This window comes from Galeopterus variegatus, unplaced genomic scaffold (genome assembly GCF_000696425.1).
Source record: "Galeopterus variegatus unplaced genomic scaffold, G_variegatus-3.0.2 Scaffold2835, whole genome shotgun sequence".
Taxonomy (NCBI): Eukaryota; Metazoa; Chordata; class Mammalia; order Dermoptera; family Cynocephalidae; genus Galeopterus; species Galeopterus variegatus.
The window spans coordinates 113,200-137,616 of record NW_007728946.1 but is presented as its reverse complement, the minus strand read 5'-3'; the positions used below and the strand labels follow the sequence as shown (position 1 = coordinate 137,616).

The following is a 24,417-nucleotide window of genomic DNA, read 5'->3' as shown; positions in this document are numbered from 1 at the left end:
CTGACCATCAACACCATTCACATTTCTTTGGTGGAAGTAGATGAACAGAGAAGTGAAGAACAGAAGAATGCCTCCCTCCAAGGTCAAATGCCTCTTGATCTTGGCACAGGGTGGGGGTTGGGCAATAGGCATCAGGTAACTTCCCTCTAGAGAATCTAGAGAGCTGGGGCATTGAACTTGGGGGACACTTAGAATATTGCCCCTTTAATACCACCAAATAAAGACCTTTTGGGGGGGGGGGGGTCTTTCTCTTACGAACAGAAATCCATAAGCTGAAGTCTCATTCCCCTGTTCCTCCCTACTCCCAAAGAGGCATGGGGTAAAGAGGCTTGGGGGCATATCCCAGCAACCCAGTGGGAGCTAGCACCCCCTCCCACCTTATGATATGTGTGGACCTGGCCAGTGCCCCTCTGAACATATCATTATTAGTGTAACTATTATTTACTTTGTGTATTTGTTACATCGTATGTGCGATTGCCTTTGTTTGTTAAGGGTGTCTGAGGAGTACGGGGCTGACAGGGGCACTGGAATGTCGGAAAAGGACTTCTTCATGAGATCAAGGCTTCCTGGAGGGACCATTGCAAAAAGGCCATCAGGCAGTTTTCAAGTTATGTGACAGAGGGCAAAGATGGCCATAGGGTGCTCTGAGTTTTGGGATGGTCACATGACACAATTCAGCACTTGAACCTGAAAAAAGAAAAATAAAAGCAAAGAGTTTAGAATTCAGTGCTGAGCTCTTCTCCCTAACTAAGCGCCACATTTATACATTGGAGACCAGGAACTGAAGAGGATCTGGGAGAGGAAACCTGTACTCAAGGGCTGAGAAGATCAGGTCTTTAGAGCAGGAGAAAAAAATAATATGGGCATGTGGGATGAGGGTTGGGATATGCAGTCCAAGGGAGGATGGACAAAGGAGGGAACCCAGAACAACTCTTCTCTAGAGAGCTTGATCCAAAACAGTCCCAAAGATTACAAAAGTCCTCTCCCAGCCTCCAAAGAATGGAAAATCTAAAAGTTGCCTTGAGATGATCCAGCTAATGTCTGTCTCCTATTCTTCTGAAGTCCCTTATCCTAGGTTTCCTCAACTAAGTTTCACCAAAATCCATAAACCAAACCAACACAGATTCAACTTGCCAGTGTAATAAGAGTGTTTAAGCATCTCAAATATTCTTTGAGTGAGTCCACTGTCAAAAATTCTCCCACGTACCAAGAACACAATTCCCAGGGCATAAGAGTTGAGAGTGACAAAAGAATCTTACCTGACTCATATTTTTTAAAAATGAGGAAATCTCCTTAACATCAACCTGACTCAGAATACGGGAAAGGACTACTGAGAGTTCAATGTGCCACCATGCTTTGCCCTGTCAGTTCTATCAGTATATTGACCCCACCCCAGTCCAACTACAAGACAGGTTGGGACTGAGTGAGGTTGAGACTGGGTGAGTAACAAAATGTTATGTATTGTATCCTCCCAAGGGAACTGCTTTATCAACCACTACCCCTAGCTTTTGGCCTGAGCCAAAAGTGGATTTCTTCCCTCTACTGCTCATTTGTTTCCTGTGTTGAGAGGACACCCAGAAGAGATTACAAAATAACTTTTAAGTCTTTTTTCCTTAAGGAAAAAAAAAAAGCTTCTCACGCACTGGGTTTTTTCTCCAACCCAGTGCACGAGCAGCTATCCTACAAGCTGCCTTTGCCCGTATTTTGGGTATCAGGGGCCCCAAGCTAAAAAGCAGCAGGCAGTGGCACTTACAGCTTTCCTGCCAGTAACCTGGAGTTAAGGAAGCTACTGGGATTCTTTCCATCTCTTCCTGGTCTCCAAACCCCCAAATACAACTGCATAAGCAGGTGTATGCACATATGCACATGCTCAAACTAGTCTTTCTCCTACCATCTAGCTGGAACCTACTCAGGGGAAAAAAATATTTCCACTGTACCCTCATCACCGAGTAAAATTAACAGCTAGTATTTATTGAATGATTACTATGTGAATATGATAAGTAAATTATGCTGAGTACATAATATAGTATCACTTAATTCTCGCAGCAACCTTCACAATAGGGTTCCTATTGGTACAGACTTTGGAAAGAATTACAGAATAATTTGCCCAGGGTTTCAGAGCTAGTGTGGTAGAAAAAGAAATTAAACCTAAGTTGTTGATACACAATATTATATTCCAATCTATTCCAGGGACAACAAAGAGGAAAGAGATAATGAGAAAGTTGGGAACACCTTGGATTCAAAGGGTCTGTAAGGGTCATTTTTCAGTTCATATCAAAAACTGTCATTTTTCAGTTCCTTTGGAGGGAAAAACAAGAAAAGTCTGGATACAGCAAGAGAAGGGGAGGTTACATTTTGGGAGGGATTTCAATAATCAGAAGTGGCATTGCCTGTCAGAGGCCCTCATAAGAAAACTGCTGAAATGGGATGAAAAAGTTATCCCTCTTTAAGTTCCTTCCTCCCCTTTCATCTGTGTTTCTCATGTCAGACACAGAAACAGGACTCAGCTCAACAAGTTCTCCCTTTATTCACACTTTCCTTCCTGTAGCCCTCAGCCCCACAGAAGCTTCTAGCCTTCTACCTTCAGCAGTTCTTAAGAGTTGAGGTGGGGGGAATGGCAGTTTCGAGTGATGGTGGAGAAAAAGAGAATGATCCTAGAGAACCATAAAAAGGTGCAGATTTACAGCTGAGGAAGCTAGTTCCCTCCACAGTTTTTATAGACGCCCTCATTAAGAGCTTCCAGGTATGCAGAGAATGTCACAGCTTCAGGACAAGGAAAAGAAGACTGGAGTCAACTAACCACATCTGGATGATGGATCAGTTACACTAGAGAGACTGGGGGATAGGAAAGAAGGATACTTGGATCCCAGATAAAGAATTATAAGCCTGGATGTCTGTTCTGTCTCCAAATGGACTTACTATTTTAAGACTGACTTAGGAAAAAGACACAGGCATCTTGATCTATTCATGCTCAAAAAGTATGTGTGGAATGACTACAATGACATAGGAAGAGGAGGATTTGGTGATCAAGCTTGGAGGTTACAGACTTCCAGCCAACATGTGGACAGCTGCTGAAATGGGATAAAAAAGGTTAGTAAAAAATCCTGCCAAATTAGGAAATACTGTATCAAAGATTTGGGGAAAGTGAGCTGAGGAGAATAATTAGGCTTCAAGAAGAGATCCTGGGGAGTAAGGCTGAATACCTTTCTGAAAGGTTAGAGAGGATAAAGAGACAAAGTGATCAAAACTTCTGAAGGAATGATTGTTCCACTCCATTATCAACATCTGCTCTATTCCCTTTTTTTTTTTTTTTTTTTTTTTTTCTAACCATTCTGGAGCAGAAACCCTCACTGAATCTATAATCTCTCTCAAGTTACAAAACAGAACTATTCTCTCTGGTTCTGTTTTCAGATGAAAACAGAGTGGACAGAGGAAAAAGCAAGCTCTAAGATCAGAGCCTGAAGTAAAGAAAAGGGAAGCAGAAAGAAAAGACAGCAGGAAGAGACAGAAGGTCTCTCCTACTGTAAGGTTTATTTGATTGAGATGATGTCAAAAATTTAACCAGCTTTCCCTTCTGTTCGTTTCTCCAAAGTCTCAGCATGGGGCAAAATTCACAACAAATGGGCAATCTTTGGATCTGCTCTCCAATGCACAGTTTTCCTAAAGTGTCTAAACTTAAGTCCCTGCCATCCTCACCAACCAGAGACTTTGCAGAAATAAAAAGATTCTTCATGTTAGGAAGGTGATCAAATCATTACCTTTCTAAGAATCACAAAACCAGGCAGGTTTTCTTAGAAATAAGGACAAAGGACAGTCTCAAAGTCCTCAAGTAAGGTGCCAGGCTCCTAAGTTTTACTGTCAAAAAACAAACAAAAACCAAACTTATACAGGTGCCCAGATATAAAGATTAAGAAGAGAAACCCTACACTAACACATCCAAAAAGTTAGAAAAACTGTTTCTGTTTACCAAACTGTTACCACCAAAACTGCAATAGCATCTTTCTGCAACAGAAGAGGACGAAGTAGGCACAGGGCTTGATTAGAAAGCAGAAGCCTCCACTACCACTGCTTATGTTCCCAATGATCTAGTAATAATGCTTAACATCTCTGTCATCCTGTCATGCTCTGAACCTACCTTTCTTCATCTTTGAGGGGTATCCAGCCATCTACTTTCCTAAATTGCATAACCAACATCATCCCACATATTGGCTTCTGCTGGAACCAGACAGTATCACATCAGGCCACTCTTGAAAACAAGGCCCTTCTTAATTTGGGACTCTGGACTCCATTTTATCCAACAAAAAGGCTTCATTATTAGCTAATAATAGAAGACTACTATTCATTAGCCCTTGTATTTATCCTTTGCACCTCCTAAAACTTCCCGTGTTTTTCCTGTTTTATCTAAGTGGGTCATTCCAACCTGCTGAAGCAAAGATTTAGGGGGTAACCTGGAGGATAAGAAAGTAAAAGGAGTGAGTATGAGAGAAGTGAATAAATAGGCTTAAAGGGTAGACTCAATCCTCTTCCTTGTCTTCTTTTCTAAGGGATAAAAGCATTATGGCTAATTCTCTATAATATCTGCCCCTGAAGTTCCCCTTATCTGTTCTAATCTTACTCCAAGAACTAAAAAGAGCACCTAATAAAACACAATGTTCTCTTTTCTATTTTTTTTTATTATTAACAAGCAAAATAATTAAAAACAAAAAAACACAACAACCTTAAAGTTAGAACAGCAATAAGTCAAAAATTGTTGCTGGAGTTCACAGATGTACCTGGGGTACATGCTCCCTCACTGAGTGGCAGGATGTAGGCACATGACTGCCTTTACAATATATGACCAAGAAGAATCAGAGAAATAGAAACCAATGGAAAATAGAAAGTATCAAAACTTTTCATCAGGCAATCCCAAAGCGCTCTGCTCTTTTCCTCTTCTTTGCCTGTAAAGAAGAAGCAAAAAGAAAAAAATTAGATTGCAAGACAGCAGCAGCCTGGTTTTCTGGCTGCTTTAATCCAAACTCACATGGGCTGTCACAAGGTCCAAGGAGGGATGGGTCAGACTTAAGCTTGGCAGCCAAAGATTTTGTTCCTGAATCTCTCATTATGCAGTTACAGCATGCGTGCGTGTGCATGTGTGTGCGTGTGCATGTGTGTCTTTAGAAAGAAAAGAGGGTAAAGAAGAAAGTAGATTATGGGGGGTGGGTGGGACAGGAGGAGAATAGTAATAGAAAACAGAAAGATTCTTGAAGGAGAGAGGTCTACAGCCTTACAGCAAGCTAGCCTGGAAACAATGGGCTCTTGAGCAGGCTGGGGAAAGTCTTCCAGTTAGTGTGGGAAGATGGGAGATTTCAGAAGACAAAGGGTTAATCAATGCTATCCATAAAGAAGGTGAAGGAGATGTCCTTCTGAGCAGTCAGGCCCAGGCAGTAGTTACTCCTCAGGTCTGCAATCCAGAGAAGCATATAAATCTTCAATGCCAACAGAATAAATTGGGCAGGAGGGACTTTTTGTGGTAAGTCCCTGTCATGGATCTATCAAGGGAGGAGGCATTGGAGAAGGCACAAAACCGGGGTGGGGAGTGTGACATGGACCTTTTTGTTCTGGAAGTGACTCACAAAACAGCAGAGTCCATCATTCTCACTCTAACCATTGTCCCCATCAAAGAAGGGAACTTATTTTCATCCCATTCACACAGAAGATTTAATATAAATTTAAAAAGAAAGCCAAATGCACATAAGCCCAGCCCACTCCATCTGGACTACAACACAATTCTCTAGAATCAAACAAAAATCATCTGGCTTATGTAAACCACATCACCTGCAAAAATTACTACTCCCTTACATACAATGACTCTCCCAACAAAAGCAGTTGCTGTTCCTTGCCACCCAACCAAACCTCATCTTCCTTAACTTGGAAAGGCCAAAAGTACCTTTTACTGAGCATGCCTGGTTTAACAATAGTTTCCTTGGCAAGGAGGGAGGAATTTTAACCAGAATTAAAGTAAGCCTAAGTTTACTTCTAGTTCGTTCTGGTAAGTCAGTAAGTAAACAGATACCTACAACAGGTAGTGTTTTATTTTCAGTAGCACAAAGAATACAAACTCCTTTAATTTTTTTCCTAGTGGAGAGTGTAAACTGATCTGACTCTAAAATTTTCAGGATTTATTTACAAAACTGACTCTAACATTTACTCATTAAAAGCACTTTACAAGATTTTGAGTGTGTAAGGTAATAGATAATTAGAAGCTATCTCCAGAGGTAGATGGAAAGAATTAAACTTGGATAAAATAGAAGCAAATTCCTTTCCACCCAAGAAGCTGCTATAATTCTAAAATAATCATTATTTTAATTGCTCTTTATGTATACCCTAGGTGACACCTCGTCTCCATTACAGACATAAATCAGCAAATCAACATTATCTGTCAATGCTTAATCTTGGTGAATGTGAGTTACCCAAGGGGAACCTAAGATACGGATGAACACAAGTCTTTAAACAAAGCCACCCTTCCATTTTGTGCAACTATGTGTAAACAAAATGATAAGAATGAGAATTCTCATTTGGGTCCACTGTCCTATTCCAGAGGAGAGTAAGGCACAGCTATACTTGTGTCTGGGTTGGAGATGACCTTCATTTTAAATGATGTAAGGAAATATGCACAGCAGATAATAATAGACACTATTGCTTACTGAATACTACAATATGATGGGAATCATTCCAAGTATTTTACATAGAACCATCCTTTTTTACATAGTATCATTTCATTTCATTCTCAAAATGCCACTTTTTTCTTTTTTTGGTGACTGGTGGGTACAGAAATCTGAACCCTTGACCCTGGTGTTATAACACCACACACTAACCAACTGAACTAACTGGCCAGCCCTAAAATACCACTTTGAAGTAGATATATTATCTCCTCTTTCCCAGATGATGAAACTAAGGCTCAGGAAAGTACTATAACTTACAAGTAATACTAAGTGGCAGAGCCACTTTTTAAATCCAAGCCTACCTGATTCCAAATCTTGTGCTCTTTACTACTAGACCAACAGAGTCTAACACTGAAGTAAGTATACTAATGGAATTCAGCGTGGCCACTTTATCCAGTGAAAAAGTTAACAAGCAAAAGGCAAAATATCTTGTAACTCGGGCATTTAAGAAATAGGCTGGGGATACAGATCGTTTCTCCACTCAGTTTATTCACCCTTATTTCCCTTCAAGATTCTATGAAGCATTCTAGGTATATTTTACCTCTGTATCCTCTGTGGTTCCAGTTCCAGCTGAACTTGTGACAATCCCAAATCGCTCCTTCCTTTTTTTTAGTTTCTCATCATCTTCAGACTGTTCAGGGACAAAGAAAAGGGTTAAAACAAGCTAGCGTCCACTCACAACATAAATGGGAATGAAACTATAACAATTATTGGTCACAATATGCCAACTAACCTTGTGCCAAAAACTAAGGATCACACAAACAGTAAAGACAGATAAGAAACTGAATAAGCTAGCTTACACTGTGTGGTACCTGGAATGACTAAAAACTTAATTTTAAGTAGGGCCTCAATACTCATAAGATAAGTAGAGTGGGACAGGCCAGTTAGCTCAGTTGGTTAGAGTGGTATTGATAACACTGAGGTACAGGGTTCGATCCCTGTACCAGCCAGCTGCCACTAAAAAAAAAAAAAAAAGACAAGTAGAGTGAAAACACAGTTTAAGAAACTCCAATAAAACAAATTTATGTGCTCACGAAATTTTGGCAGTTCAGAGATATGGAAAACTGACGTTTCACTGAGTAACAGCTGCAGAGAACAGGTTGGTAGAAGGCACCCAAACTACTTGTTGAGCACTGCATGCAAGTTCCATTTACTTACCAAGGAAGGGAGGGGGAGAGGGCCTGAGTGGTGTTTCTGAAGAACTTATTTGCTTGAAATACCCAGCAAAGTCATATAAGGTTGTGAATAGTTCGAAATGATTTTGAAAAAAGGTGAGTCAAAGTGACATTTCTTTAAAAGAGAGATGCTCTGGACCTTTTCCAAGCATCCATGAGACTTATGATGTCTGCCTAATAATTAGAATATTTCAGTTTACTATGAGTTGGATCCAACCATTCTCCTATAGCTGTTTTAAAGATTGAGCTACTGTTCATATACAACACTGTTCAATATAAGAGTCTGGTAAATAGTCCCATCCGGACCTAAACCATACTGCTTCAGTTATCCCACTTAACCATTTATTTTTTCCTTCTCCACCTTGCCCTCACACCCAGTCACCAGTAATCAAAAGCTCATCTCTAGGATTAGTAAACATCTGAAATCAAGTAGGCTCGCGTGTGTTTTTTCCCCCAAGAAGGATTTTCTAAAACTTGGCTCACCTCTACAAAGATCCCATCCTATGATAATCTCGACAGACCATCTACTTCATACAGGAACACCCACCCTCAGCACTAGGCAAGACAGTTTCTTCGACTTTATTTACAAAAGGTAACCCAACAGAAGGCCAGCTCAAGCTTTCAAACAAACTTTTAAACAAGCTTCTGAGGTGTATTTTTTTTTTTTTTTACACTCTAAGGAATTTATTTTCCTACAGTCTATAGTCTATTTCTTTCTGGGTGTCCCAAAACCACAAGGGCTAAAGGAAAGGCAATCTAGAGACCTACAGAAACAGGTATTTTTCAGTACATCTACTTTCTTTTTTTTTTTTTTTCGTTTTTGTCTTTTTTCATGACCGGCAACGGATCGCAACCCTCAGTGTCGCGCCCGTACCGGACCGGGACCGGCAACGGGATCGCAACCCTCGGTGTTGCGCCTGCACCTCGCTCAGCCAGTGAGCGGCCAGTCCGTATGTGGGATCTGAACCCTCGGCGGGAGCGCCGCCACACTCCCAAGCAGCGCACTGTAGCAGTGCGCCACCGGGCCGGCCCCAGTACATCTACTTTCAACCCCAACCAAGGAACTGCCTTTGTCCCTATGACCACAGCAGCCACCTCTACAGTCAAAAGCAGGACAGCGATTGAGCTATCTGTGCTCAATTTGTTTAACTAGTCCACCTCTCTGAAATAGCAGGCAGAAGTACTGTCTTGGTCTTACTTTGACTCTTCCAGCTTGAGAAAGATGTTAATTTTCTCCCTTTTGCTGCACTTGCTTTCAAGTGAGTAGGAAGGGAACTAAGAAAGGTTGGTGGCTATGAAGGAGTGAAGAATCCTACATGAGTTATCATTTAATCACAGTGTAATACTAGAATAAACTATTGCCTACATAGTTTTCCTACCTTTTTCATTATAACCATTAGCAAATCCATAGTGGGCACCTAATTAATGTAACCTAAACTACTATAAAACACTAAGCCAGATTCCAAGAAAAAAAGAAGTATTCTTCTCCTTAATAATAATAAATTAAAATAATAATATTATAGCCACTAACACTGGAGTGCTTACTATGTGCCAGGTACTGTGTGGAGTTCTTTACATGCAATATCTCATTTACTTCTTGTAACAATTCTATGAAGTAGGCACCATGGCTAAATTCATTTCATAGATATGCCCAAAGTCTCACAAACAGTAATAAGTGGCAGAGCCAGGAGTAGAACCCAGTATTCTTTACTCAAGGACCCACTTTCCTAACTTTACTGTCTCTTCAGGTATCTCACACAAGCATTTCTTTGGAAGCATAGTAGGAGAATGGAGGAATTAACCAAGGCAGAAGGATCACTAGGCCCCTTAGCTAATAGTATTTGTAAATTATTTTAATCACTTACATATCACTCAAATAACTGGGTCAATAAAAGGATTCCCATCTCCTTTCTGCCACACCATATGCCTTCACTAGGGATCTAAGGAAAGGACTCCAGTTAGTAATCTTACATTAAAAATTTTCACAGCTGAATTTGTTTCTAACTTTGGCTTACTGGCTATTCCATCTGTTGAACTGTAATAAAGGAATTAGGAGGGTTTATAACTAACACAGTCTCACCATATTTTTCACTACCAAAGTCAGGGGAGCAGTTTTCTTGATTTTGTCTACCACCACCAAGATAAAAGTGAATAAGGGATACAAATGGAGATATCAAAATGAGAACCCCTAGAATATTCTAGATGATATTTCTCTATTTCCATAAGTCTCCTGGCCAAGTAGGAAACTGTTTCAGGGGGAATAAAAAGAGCATCCCTTTTGGGGGAGAGGCAGTACTAGACCAATATCTGGCTGAACTACCACTATGAACCTTTTCTTCATTTAATTTAGTACTAAGAATAGTTCAGCAAGTTCAAATCACAGAGAAGGAGATGCTGCTTTTGAAACCCAGCTATTATCTCAGCACAAACCCTGAGGCTACTCCCTTCACAAATCTCATCACAAAACCTATGTCCATTTGGCATGTACGGGACAGTCTTTCTCCTTGCTCTTTATTTTGCTATGCCCCTTTAATTTTAATTCTAAATTAAATTTCCTGTATTTCTTTCTGAGCTCAAAAATGAGGAAAGAACAAGGAACAGGAACGGGACGGGGGGAAGCAGAGATACTTCTCTAGCCACTAAGGCTAGTATCAGAAATTTCCCCATGAGCTTCCCCTTTTAATCAAATCCTGGTGCCTCTCCTGGAGATCCAGACAGAGCATCTGCTCCAAACCCATCAGGGGCTCCAGCGGGGATGGACACACACACACACACACCCACACCAGATTCTCCGACCCCCTACAAACAGCTTGCCCTTCCCTCCCCACACAGCACCCCTCAGCTCCCCTCTTAAAGCTTCTTTCCTCTTAGCCCTGCAGGGAAAGTGCACAACAGGCCTAGTAAATCAACACTGTTCTAATGATCTCTCTCACTTGACCCTTCTAGCGTGAAGGTGCCTCATGGAAACAAATGTACAATAAACTTCACTCCATCTTTAACTCCTTGCTGACAGGTTTTGATTCATGGGATGGTGAGACCCATCTGAAGGAAATTACCTCGATCAAAACGCATCTCTCTTTGCATTCATCAGGCCAATGCTCCCCCAGGCCATGCTCAAGTGCACAAATGGGGTTGTGCATCTGCAGGCAGCACTGACCCCTCTAGCTCAGTGTCATATGCATTTGCAAACCTTTCCCTTCTTCATCCCTCCCCCACTTCCTTCCCCCAAACACTCAAGTACTAATAAATCTTTTTTTCCCATGCATATTTCTGTATGGGAAAAAAAGTTGCTTTACTCCTAAGTGCCCTTATTGCCAATCAAATGCAAACTTCTCAAAACATAAAACTTGCATCCAAAACCAGAGGAGAAACCTATCCTCACTGATGAAACACACAGGCATCGGATATTCAAACTAATCCATATACTTCTCTTCCCCATCCTCTCACTCCTCAAGTTTTTTTGTTTGTTTGTTTTTGTTTTTTTAAAGATGACGGATAAGGGCATCTCAACCCTTGGCTTGATGTTGTCAGCACCACGCTCAGCCAGTGAGCCAACCGGCCATCCCTACACAGGATCCGAACCCATGGCCTTGGTGTTATTAGCACCGCACTCTCCCAAGTGAGCCACAAGCCAGCCCTTCGCTCCTCAAGATTTAAAACACCAAGCCAACTAACTGACTGATGACAATAATTTCAGCATACACAAACCTCATGGCATCCAGTAACTGCTTTGTTTGCTTTCTTTTTAAAATCTCACTTATAAAACTAAGAAAGAATTGTGCAAGAGACAACCCTTATGAGAACAGGACAGAAAGCATGATCTATATTTAATAAAACTAACTACCCCCATGAATAAATGTCATTGTACTTTCCATTATGGAATAAAGACAGTTCCAAACTGAGCCCTTTAGAAAACATCCTCAACTTTTCAAAATTCACTTCTCTCCTTATTTCCCTTTTATGTTTGGAAAATCCTCAGGCAATATAAAGAAAATGATACCTGCTGAGGAAAAAGAAATTCAAGGTTGCTCCAAGATACAAATTACATGAGTGAAAGTGCTTTGCACACAGGAACTATCATATAAGGTGTATTCAATAAATGTTAGCCTTTTTTTGGAAGCTGGCCAGTGCAAGGATCCAAACCTGTGACTTTGGTGTAATAACACCACGCTCTAACCAACTGAGCTATCTGGCCAGCCCCAGCTATTATTTTTATAGCCACATTCCTCCTGGTCTTTGATTTGAAATGAAGTCTGAGACCACCAACAAAATCTCAAAGCTAACAATGTCATTCATTCTTCTAGATGAAAAGTGAAATCACCAAAGGTTGGTAAGAATCAGATACATCACCAAGACAAGGAAACTTTGGCTGCAAGAGAAATGAGTATGTATCTGGACAGATGACTAGATTTAGGGTTAAATTTTAGGGTGTAGCATAGTAGTAAATGGACAAAACCACAGTTTTCTCTACCAGGTATTATTAAACACCTTCTTTTCTTTCTGGGACCCTGAATACCCAGGTTGCCAGGCTTTACTGATTTCATCAGCCCTAATAATTAATGACTACAAAAAAAGACCTACATAAGTAATTAATATCTCATTAGTAAGTAATATCTGAGAGGACTGAGCTAGGATCTAACCTCTTATCTATGTAGATCCAATCTGAGGTACACAAAAGGCCCCTGAGCAATTGTTTTCAATGAATTATGTGACATCAGTTTAAAACAACGTTTGTAAAAGCACTGTAACTATAAAATTCATTCATTCACTAGTCATTCAAATTATCAACTGAGTGTCTACTTTAGGTCAGGCACTGTTTTGGTCACTGGAAATACAGAGATGAATAAGATAAAGACCTTTGACCTCATGAATGATCCTTATGAATTCACCACTAAGTTACCATAATATAGTCTATTGTTCCTTACATTACTATATTATGAGGACCCATGAGGAAATTTTCTTTCTGGTCTCCAGACAAAAAATAGTTGTTTTTCTTGAGTAACTTGTTAGTTTTCACCTTGTGAACCATGTGAATCACCAAAAATAGTGCAACTGTGCTTTTCTCTCTACTGGCTGCTATAAAGTTTGGAGCCAAATGTGTGGCCTGTTTCTGGCAAGTGATTTTGAAAATACAGATGGTCCCTGACTTCAACTTACCAAAAATGGTTCAACTTACCATTTTTAGACTACACAATGGTTCAAAAGCTATACGCATTCAGTAGAAACCATACTTCAAATACCCATATAATCATTATATTTTTCACCTTCAGTATAGTAGTCAATAAATTACATGAGACAGGCAACACTTTATTATAAAATAGACTTAGTGTGAGATGATTTTGTCCATCTGTAGGCTAATGTAAATGTTCTAAGCATGTTTAAGGTAGGCTAGGCTAACCTATGATGTTCAGAAGGTTAGGTATATTAAATGCATTTTTGACTTACAACTTAGAGGGGTTTATCGGGAAATAAGCGCACTGTAAATCAAGAAGCATCTGTATTTCTATTAGAAAAGAGAGGTCAGAATTATTGAGGTGAAAGAGAAACATGATATCCAGACACAGAGATCAAACACCCAGAACCAGAGGTAGAAGCTGAGAAAGCAAGATGAAATGCAGTTAGTTACAGGGTTGCTGCTGGTCCCTTAAGAACTTACTTCTCTCTAAATATAATAGGATTTATTTTAAAATACCTCAATGCCCTGAGAAGGAAAAAGAGGAGTAGAAGGTACCAGGTTGTAACTAGAAATTTTAAGTTAAGGGCTCCTGGTAATGGTTTCCATACCATACACTGTAGCCAGGAATTAAGCTCAAATGGAAGAACAGATGCAACAATAGGCAGCTGAATACCATAGATGTTTTCTAAAGTGATTGCCCCCCTTTTATTTATGACAGTACCAATGTTAATCTCTACCCAAAATGGAGTTCTAACTTTGTTATTTTCCAAACCCAACTTGTATCTTCAAGATTCAAATTCAAGAGAACATTTTTCAAAACTTACTAAATTTATCCTGAATACAATAAAGAATACTGCCCCTAGCCTGTGTACTAGGGCTATTTGCTCCACCAAAAGGAGTCCAATTTGATTTAATTAGCACGTCATGGTCTGTGTATTGAAAGCATTCACCTTCTTCAATCTTATTACCAGTGCCACTTTGAATCATAAAAAGAAACTAAGAGAAACAAAACAGTGACCCAAAGTGTAACTCAGGCATATTTAAAGAATTTGAACTCATCAATTCCCAAGAACACAAAGCAAGAGTATTTACTAGATTCAAATAAGAAATATCCTCACTAATTCTCTGAGGAGACCAAAAGAACTAACCAGGCCAGGCATTGTTCCTGGTTAGTGCAACAAGCTCACTCACCCATCATCCTTCCTTGTATGATGTATGAGAAACAGAAATTCCAATCTAAAGAATTCTATATCCTCACAAGTAGAAAGGAGCATTTTAGGGAAGTGCAGATACTGCAATTACGAGGGCACTTCAAAAAATTTGTGGAAAACAGAATTAAAGGTTGGCCGGTTAGCCCACTCAGAGCACGGTGTTGTAACACCAAGGTCAAGGGCTCGGATCCCCAAACCTGCCAGCTGCCAAAAAAACCAAAATAAAAATAAAACAAACAAAAAAAGAAAATATAATTAAAATACTAATCTTTCCATGAACTTTTTGAAGACCCCTTGTATTTTTTCCCTCTGAAGTCTTTTCCCTGAAGTGACAGAAGAGAGGCTGATGGTCAGCTAAGATGGTCCTATTTTGCCAAAATAACAAATAACAACCCCCTTATGTAAATAAATTACCATATTAAGACGTTAATAGTTTTCAGGCCAATCTGATTTTCTAAGGGAATGCAAGAAGCAAAAAGCAAAAGAGGGAACCTTATGGTCACTTCCCTGAATCTCACTGCCACGTGACTTATGGCAGGATGAAAAGCAGAGCCTAGGGGCTTTCAGGCGATGGTAGATTAATGATGACATGGCCTTGACTTCCCAGAGGTAAAGGTTATGAAACACTCCAGGGTAAGTGAGCTTCCAATTTCATACTCCCGGGGTGAATGACAGCAACTAATGGTTTTTCTCTCAGAAACACTTGAATGCTTAAACACACAGCTGTCACCTCCCTGCCCCAGTTTCAAAATTCATCTGAACTTGTTTATTCCTGAGCCTTTATGCCAGCAAGACCACAGAACACAGTATGGTACCAAAAAGCAATGCACAGAGCCTGAGCAGAACAAAGGTAAAGGACTAGAATAGCAGCGAGTTCGCCACCTTAGCAAATTGATGGTAAAATACTCCAGCACTCTCCACACAAATACACATAACACACCTCCCCAATATAACCATCTTTCCTACTCTCAGCAATCTCCTTAAACTGTGAGATCATAATCAACTTTCTAGTGCCAGTAGGATGCTAGGAACTTCAAAGCTACGCCAGAATTAGAGACCACCAGGAATTGTTATCTCTTCCTATCGTCACTGAATTTGAAGCCCATGAACACAGTCAGCTCAGAACCAAGCATTCTTCTGACTCACTAGCTTCCATCACTTTTTCTCTTGTCCAAATCAAGCTCTTTCCCCAACCCCCACTCCTCTGCAACCCCAGAGGAGGTCGTCTCGGTCTTGCTCTAGCTGTCTGTAAGACAAAACAAGGCAGGTGGAGGAAATGAAGGCTTCACACTTGAGACCCCCGGAAACCAAGTTTCTATTAAAAGTCCCCATCTCCCTCCCTTAAAATCCAGGAAACTGCTGCTTTTAAGGATAAGCAATGCAAAGCTTGGCAGAAATGTCAAGAAGTCAGTAGAGGGAAGCTGAAACTTCTGAGCAGTTTTGGCTGTCTTAGTCAAAATATACAGAGAACGAAAAAGGAGAGTTACCTGAGCATTCAGATATTTAGAATGAGCACTAGGAAAACAGTTTCTTTTCACCCAGAGTATTTAAAAATGCAGACTGCTGGCCTCATCCCAACCTAACAAATCTGAATCTCCAAAGGGCAGGCCTACGGAGCTGTATTTTTTTATTTAAAGTGTCCTGGTGATCCTTATGTGCAGCCATATTTGGGAACAATTGCAAATATCTTTGACAAGGTATAGACAAAAACTTAAAAACAATTTTCTCATCAAGTCCAAATAAGGCTGCCATCCCACTCCAATCCCTGACCCTCACAAACACTAGAGGCCTTCCAAAAAAGTTTATGCTTCCTACGAACAGGCTATCTCAGGTACAGGGATTTGAAAGTAAAAAGAAAGCTATGAAGGAATCACAGAGGACTTTGAGTAGCACACCTGTTTTACTGCCTTCCAGAGCAGTTCAACAGAGGAAGAATATGCCAAAACAAGATCAGGGCACACCTCATGTGTGTAAGGAAAAGAGGGAGGCAACTAAGTTCAAGCACACAAAGGCATTTTTTTCTACAGAACTGATACAGAGAAAGAGGAAGAATATCAACAAAGTGGGGGAAGGAGAAACAGGATTTCTCTTAAGGCTCACATTTTGCTTATTCATCTAGAGCACTAAAGAGGCCATCTTATAAGGCTTCTCATCTTATAGCTCTGTTCATTCCCAATTGTTCCTTCTTCTCAACCTTCTCATATCTAAGCATGGGCCTGACACTGAGAATTCTGTACCTGCCTCCTCTACTATATACCCCCAAAACTCCCCATTAATAAACAGTTTCTAAAGTCCAGAAAAAGCATTTCAAACACACTCTCCTTCTCAATAACACGTCTCCACTACTAGGGATTTAAAGACTCAGTGTGGTGTTATGACACCAAGGTCAAGGGGTCAGATGCCCATACTGGCCAGCGCTCAAAAAAAAGGGTTCAATATTTGATATAAACTCCAAATGTGGAACACACTGAAAACACATTTCTATTTCTCTTCTAAGAATCTGCTCTGGCAATGAAAAAGTAAGACTTGGGTAAAATACTGTTTTGGGGAGCTGGCCCTAAAATACTGTTTTTTAAAAACGTGAGAAGTTGGTCACAAGCCTTCTCAGATGGTCTATAATTAAGATCTGTTAGTGTAGGTATGACTGTACAAACCTTTTCCAAATGAAGGACTGTAGGCCATGCATAGAACACTGCCAATGTAGAACGCTTTTTTGGGGTATGGTCAGTAGAGGGAACAGAACCCTTGACCTTAGTGTTACAAGGCTGAGCTCTAACTGACTGAGCTAACCCAATAGCCCCTACCAACGTGGAACTTTAAGAACCTGAGGAACCATGAGCTATAGTGAGGAGTTTGGTAGAATATATTTAAAGTAGTGGTAGGAGAATTAAATCCAAGGATAAGATGGAAAAGTAGCCTGCTAAGTAGGTCTGGGTTCTATCCAAATATAGTCAAGCAGCAGTGCCTAGGCCAAGTGTGAAAAGAAAAGTAAAAAAATGGATAGATATTGCTGTACTTAGAAAAGCCAGGCTAGCTATCGGTCACCCCAAAATTAGACATACAACTAGACATACGGCCAGATATAATGGAATCTCAAAAATAATTTATCTTATGTACTGGAGAGTAGCACTTTTTAAAAAACCATCACTCAGGGAATGATCCCACCCCAAGAACTTGGCTGGCTAAAACAAGTGAAGGTATTTAAAAGTAAGACAGACTCAACAGAATCCAGCATTCCCCTCCTTTTCCAGGCTGTGTTTACTCTTGAGGCAAAGACTACAGGGGAACCACTAAGAGGCATAAAACGTGTTTTTTATCAAAGTCATCAGTTCTGACATGTTAGAAGGAATGCAAAGACATTAGTGGGGACGGGGTATTGGGCAGGGGAGATAGAAAAGAGTTTTTCTCTTACTACAAATTTTTCTTACCTGTAGTTCTTCAGGTTCAAACTCAATGAATGAAATCACAAAGAGAAAAATAAAAGGTACAAGATCTCAGTGGTCTCAACCATGTACCTTTACGGAAGTCTAACCCTCTATCAGAAACTTCCCAAATATCCAGTTTATAGTTAACAGGGCAAAATACCAGCCACGAATGTTGACATAGCATCAAAAATTTCACCTTGATTCCCAAATTTTAAAAACTTTTCTTCTTAAAGTGTTCAACTTATATTCCTAACATTTCCTGTCCAATTTTTCCCTCATACATGGCTAGGTAAAAAGTGTGTGTCTGAGGATTAGGGCATAGTAGAAGTTGAGCAAAGAAAAACCCGACTCGACTCCTATTTCTCTAGTTAAAATTAGAATACATTTTCAAGGGGCCGGCCCGGTGGCGCACTGCTACAGTGCGCCGCTTGGGAGCACGGTGACGCTCCCGCCGAGGGTTCGGATCCCACATACAGACCCGCCGCTCACTGGCTGAGCAAGGTGTGGGTGCAACACCGAGGGTTGCGATCCCGTTGTCGGTCCCGGTCTGGTACGGGCGCGACACTGAGGGTTGCGATCCGTTGCCGGTCATGAAAAAAGACAAAAAGGAAAAAAAAAAAAGAATACATTTTCAAGAGCCCTAGGCAAAAGAGAGAAAAATTCCATTTTGCTTCTTTGCTCTTCCAAATTCCTATAGCCAAGTGGTTCAACAGCAGTTGAATGGCAAACATAATGACATCATTGACTGGAACCATAATAGAAGGGAGTGAGAAGAGCAGGTGGAGGGAAAGTGGGAAGGGAGGGAGGTGAAAATGTATTTGTGTTACAGACAAAAGACAAGTTCTGTTCCTCAGCAGGGACAAATGAAGAACCAGATGATGGGATAAACTGAGGTCAGAGAGTTTCCCCTATTGTTCCTCTTTAAACAGCCCTTCACCACTCCGTCAAAGTTTGTTCCATTGGGCGGGTGGAGAGCAATATATGTTTTTATCTTAAAGGGGAGGAGGCAGAGAAGAAAAAAACTGATATAGGATTACACATTGTGTCTCTCCTTGAAAAGGCCAAATACTTATTTTCAAAGCATTATGAATTAGAAAGGATTTTAAAGGAGCAGTTAAATTTTCGTTGAACCTTAAAATGCTCCTAGAAACGTTATCCAGGAAATCCTGAAGATTATGTTGGGTGGATTTTAGCTTCTCCTGAAATTCATCTTCTGTGATATCCACTCTCGATTGCTATCTCTATCTACCATACATACATACATACATACATACATACATATATACATATACATACATACATATATACATATATATATATATATATATGCGCAACTCATTTCTTTTCTTGCTGGTTATTTCAAGTTAAAAGAATACAATTTTTCAAGTGGAAGAAGCATTTTTGGTTAAACTGATAATCTAGGATGGAGAGGAGAAATTCCCCCCAAAAGCCCTTCAGTGAGATACAATAACTAAAAGGGGCCTACATTGAGTCCCCCCTGCCCCCTGATAATCTTACTATTTGCATTTTTCTTGGTCCCATAAGGCCCCATGAGAAAGGGGAATGAAGATATTAGTTTTGCATCTGGACTAGGCACTGAGGCTTGAGTATATATCTGGATAGAATCCAAACCTACTTAGCCAATTTATCGTGGGATCTAATTCTTCTACCACTACTCCTTTTAAATATATCCTACCGAACTCCTCACCATATCTTATGGATCCTCAGGTTCTTAAAAGTTCCAAGTTGGCAGTGTCCTACGCATGGCCCCACAGTTCCTTTAAAAAAGGTTTGTACGCTCATACCTAAATTAACAAATCCTAATTACAGACCCTCTGAGAAGGCTGGTGATCAACTTCTAAATCCATAATATGAACTTCTTCCTTCCCTCCACATCACAATGGCTAACCTCTCTACACTAAAACCAAGTGTTGAAGGGGAAGAACAAACAAACAAGTATTTCTTCATTTATTTCAGGTGGTGGAAGGAAATCAAGATAGAATCAAATAAGCTCTCCAGAAGAGAGTAAATTGAAACCAGCCTAACATCAGTCAGCCACAATGAAATTTGTATGCTGGCAGACACTGATGTTCTCATGTGCTTAGAACTGACCCATTGTCCTAAGCTTCCTCTTTGATATCTCAACACATTTCTATGACAAGATCCTCAAAAATAAGGCAGGACTAATATCCCTCTCACTCTGAAGTGGTTCATCCGCAACAATGAGGATAAAAAGGCTCATGAAAATAAACACTGCAGCTACCCAAGAATATTCTAGCTACCAGCCTCAACAAAAAGATAGCGGAGGAATATTTAGTTTGTTTTCAACCTTTTTATATTCTGACACAGTAACACAGACCACAAACATCAGGAAAGAAAATAAGCAAAAATCACAAACCTAGGAAAAGTAGCCCTCAGGGTATATGTATGCCTTAAAAAAACTCATTACAACAGTTACACGAACTACAAGTAGGGAAAACCTGGTAATAGTCTAGTAGAGGAAAAAGGAAGAGGTACTAAAGTCAATAGGGACACAAGATGCCTATATCTTCTACTACTAATCAAGAATCAGTAAGACGTGCCCCTCACATTCCTGGGGAGGGAGAAAAGTATCAACCACACTCCGGTTTTTTGCTTAGTGCCTGGGCTTAGTTTTTGTTTTTTTAAAAACTACCTACCTAGATGGATTTCCTATAACTTCTGAAAGTATCGGGTTTCACCTCCCCCAAGTGTGCCAATGTTTGGGGGGAAAAAAATCCATTTAAATTAGCTACATTAGTTAACACTACAATTCTAAGCCCAGACTTTGTTTTTACCAAAACTAATAATATCCTTTGACCTTCATGCATTTAACTGAGCTGGCTTCACATTTTTATTCCCTCTATCTGTCTCTCACTCCTTTCAAAGATGAGTTTCCTATGTGCCAGGCCAAGTACTGTCCTTTACTAAGAAGACTGACCCAAACACTACTTCTCCTGGGAGGCATGGAAAACTGACAGAGAGAAAACAACCAATCAAGCACAAGACTTCTGAAAACCTAGCTGGTGATCAATCAGAACCAACCAGGCAGATGTTATTTATCTGGGTTTTGTTTTGTTTGAGGGGGTGGGAGGTTTCTTAACCCATAGTCACCATGAGGCTTATATGAAAAAAGACATGCCAGTCTGTCCTCAAATAGTCCAAAGAGTTGGAGGGGACAATTTACAGCCTCTTGTGTAAAAAATGTCTATAAATGCCAGTACCATTCTTTGCCCTGTCACTTCCCATTATCCTAAACCAACAGGATTCTATTCACTGAGACTTGAACTGAAACATGAGTGAACAGACTTTTCTTGGGCAGGGAAAAAGGGGAAAATGATTTGGGATGTGGGGGCGGGGGGAGTGGGAAGCCAGATTTAAGTTTCTGTGTAGTACCCAATGTGTATAGTATACTAGTGGAGCTGAAAACCAAAATATAGAAGCAATCCTGCAAAAGTCAGCCTAGGAACAGCAGAGATTAAGTTTCATCAAATCTGTAATATGACCAAGCTACAAATCTAAACTATAAAGAGGAGATGAGGCTTCTGGTCCAGATGGCAGAATAGATGGTCCCCAGCGTCACTCTCCCCCACAAATCAACCAATTTACAACTATAAAAAAGTAACCATAGCCAAGCTGGGGCCACTAAAGCTCAGGGGAAGACGAGGAGAGACCTTTGGAGTTCATGAAGGCAGGAGAAGCCACGATGAGAGAAAGAAAAAACTGCACAGAGCATTTCGGGCCATGGCCACTTTAAGGCTGGAGGTGCTGAGCGCATGGAGCAGGAGCTGGCAAAAGCCACAGCTGTGCCCTTCGGATGGAGTTGCTTGAAGGTGGCAGGGGAGAAGGGGGTCTTGGTGGCACTCAGGACAAGGACCACTAATAGGGTTCCCATGGACCCACACAGGAGTAAGGAGCCACAACAACTGAAAAAATGGAGCCATTCAAAGGCCAGTGAGTCACTGCAAGAGACCAGCGAAGGGCCTATCCCATGGGAAGTGTTTACAGCACTGGCAGTGGGGGAGATGGCCCCACCTGGAGAACACTGGGGCACAGCAAGAACAGCTGATCCACCCCCCCATCAGTGCAGGACCACTCAGAGGAGACTGGTCAGGAATACACAATTGCATGGGGTGCAGTTTAATGAAAAAACTCAGGCCCAGATCAGAATTTCTACACAACTCTGGTGTACCAGGTCTCTGGAGAGCCCGAAGTACCTATAAGGTCAACCATTAAACCCTGAGCTGCACAAAAAGCCTTCCCTAGGGAAACAGCAGCAAAGCAGCACTTTAGGTCAACCACACAGCTCAAGTACTGGTTCCCACAGGAAGTTCCCCCATTTCAGAAGTAAGCAAAGGACAAAAAATTAGTTCCAGCCCAGGCACACCACCAGCGCCTGGGGGTCCTGCCAGGGGACCTGAGGTGTGGATCTGGGGACCAGATCACCCACCCACAACCAGGCACACCACCAGCGCCACAGGGCCCACACAGGGACCTGAGGCATGGAGCCGGGAACTGGACCCCCCCAACAACCATGCACACCACCAGTGCCAAGGACCATGCCAAAAATATCACCTCCATGTGGGTGGCCCACCACAGCCACTACAGTAACCATGGCTGCTGCAAAAGTGGCTAGATGTCACAACTACCACGCAGATGGTCCACCAGCCACTAGAGTGCACTGACACAAGGAGAGTCACCAGCAGAGACCAAAGAAAAGAAGATGTCCCTCTCCACACAGCCCATTCCAGAGTGACAGAAGAAACATCTGCTCTATGATAATACTAGGGAACCTGAACACACCCCTCAGCATTGGACAGATCATCTAGGCAACAAATCAACAGAGTAACCATAATTACTCTTTCAGAGGGAGAGAAGAAATCTAGGATTATCAGTAGTGGGAAGGGGAGGGAGAGGGGGATAGGGAGAGATTGGGCAAGGGACAAAAAGAATAAGTACGAGGGCCGGCCTGTAGCTCACTTGGGAGAGTATGGTGTTGATAACACCAAGGCCACGGGTTCGGATCCTTATATAGGGATGGCCGGTTGGCTCACTTGGGAGAGCATGGTGCTGACAAGAATAAGTCAAGGGTTAAGATCCCCTTACCAGTCGTCTTTTTATAAAAAATAAAAAATAAAAAAATAAGCACAATTTGTAACAATATATATACTAGTAATATTGATTTGATCAACATATGTCAACATTGAACCCCCAAAATATGTATAATCAATTATGATTCAATAAAAATTTTATTTATTTATTTATTTATATATTTTTTAAAAAGATGACCGGTAAGGGGACTTCAACCCTTGGCTTGGTGTTGTCAGCACCAACGCTCAGCCAGTGAGCCAACTGGCCATCCCTATATAGGATCCAAACTGATGACCTTGGTGCTATCAGCACTGCACTCTCCCGATTGAGCCACAGGCCAGCCCTAAAATTTTTTTAATTAAAAAAAATAATAAAGAGGAGATGAACAGATTGTGACAGTTAAAAAAATAAATCAGTCATAAACACTATTTGATCCATGTCTCATGTGCACTCACATTCTTCCTGACTTTATTCATATACACTAGTCTGCAGCCAAGTCCACAGAAGAAAAATCAGCAAGCAAGCAGGCCCTTAAGCTGGATCAAGCAAACAAAAATTCTGTACAATGGTGATGACAGGAGGTGGGTTTCTCATTGTCCTGTTTGGAACAGTAGGATGGAGAAGAGGCATATCCTTACTATCTACTAGCCTCTACTATTTGCATCATTTCAAACTGAATGAAATCTGTGCCTAGAAAATTATAAAACTTAAAGACAAGAGACCAAATTATACATGAGGTTATATTGGAATCGAGAATTCCAGAATGAGGTGGACCAAAGTATGCTCATCTGACTATTCCATAAATATAAACCTAATCATGTCATTAACCTCAGTCAACCAAACAATTACTAGGTAGCAACTCATCTCTGGTGATAGACAACAGTTAAGCACAAGACTCTGAACCAGGCAACTCTCACCAGAGAATGTAACCAGTTGCAATTTCAGAATTTGGGGCTAGAATACTAAGTTCTAGAAAAAAATGTTACTTGAAAAAAATAATACTTCCTTTTCCTTTCTCTTCCTCCCTTTCCTCCAACTTTTCTTCTTCCACAGATTAACTCTGAAACTGCTTTTTTCTACAAATATTTTTAAAATTCTGGGCTACAGAAACAATGGTCCAAATATGTGATCTGATAAAGGATTTCTACACCATTTCCTAGTGTGAAAGCTGTGTGAGAGATACAAGCTAGACCCGATTTGTCCAATATGGTAGCCACTAGTTACATGTGGCCATTTACAATAAGTTCTATTGGACAGGGCTTGTGCAGACAGCAAAATATCAATATTTCTGGGACAATGTAATGGTTTAAAGGGCAGATCAGAGCAAACTGTTAAAATCAGGATGATTCTGAAAAATTGAGATTTTTATGATCAGTGTAAATGGGACCAAGACTCAAAGTATATCTCAAAAAGTCACAAACCTCCAATAAAGTAGCCCCTGGAAGAAACCACATATATTCCAGTAAAATGCTACTCAAAATGTGGTCTGCCTCCTAGGGCTGGTCTCTAAACTGTTTGTTAGCAGTTTGCAATAAGTCCAGAAACTGAAAGAATTAAGAAACTTCCAGAGTAATTTAACATTGCTATGACATTTTTTTTTCCTTTTTGTCTTTTTTCGTG

General features: G+C 40.7%; 1 protein-coding gene across 4 annotated transcripts in view; it reads right to left on the bottom strand.

The window, feature by feature from the left end:
• Positions 1-4,652: 4,652 nt before the first annotated feature.
• Positions 4,653-24,417, bottom strand: part of LOC103599047 (SAP domain-containing ribonucleoprotein) — a 58,851-nt gene continuing 39,086 nt past the window's right edge. For 3 of the 4 annotated variants that reach the window (XM_008583129.1, XM_008583132.1, XM_008583133.1), the window contains 2 exons: positions 7,243-7,332; positions 4,653-4,937 (listed from right to left, as the gene is read on the bottom strand). In XM_008583129.1, coding sequence (XP_008581351.1) covers positions 4,896-4,937; positions 7,243-7,332 — 132 coding nt within the window. In that variant the 3' untranslated portion in view covers positions 4,653-4,895. Of the gene's footprint in view, positions 4,938-7,242; positions 7,333-9,668; positions 9,817-24,417 lie in introns of those variants that run through there. The other variant, XM_008583130.1, reaches the window with a different exon arrangement.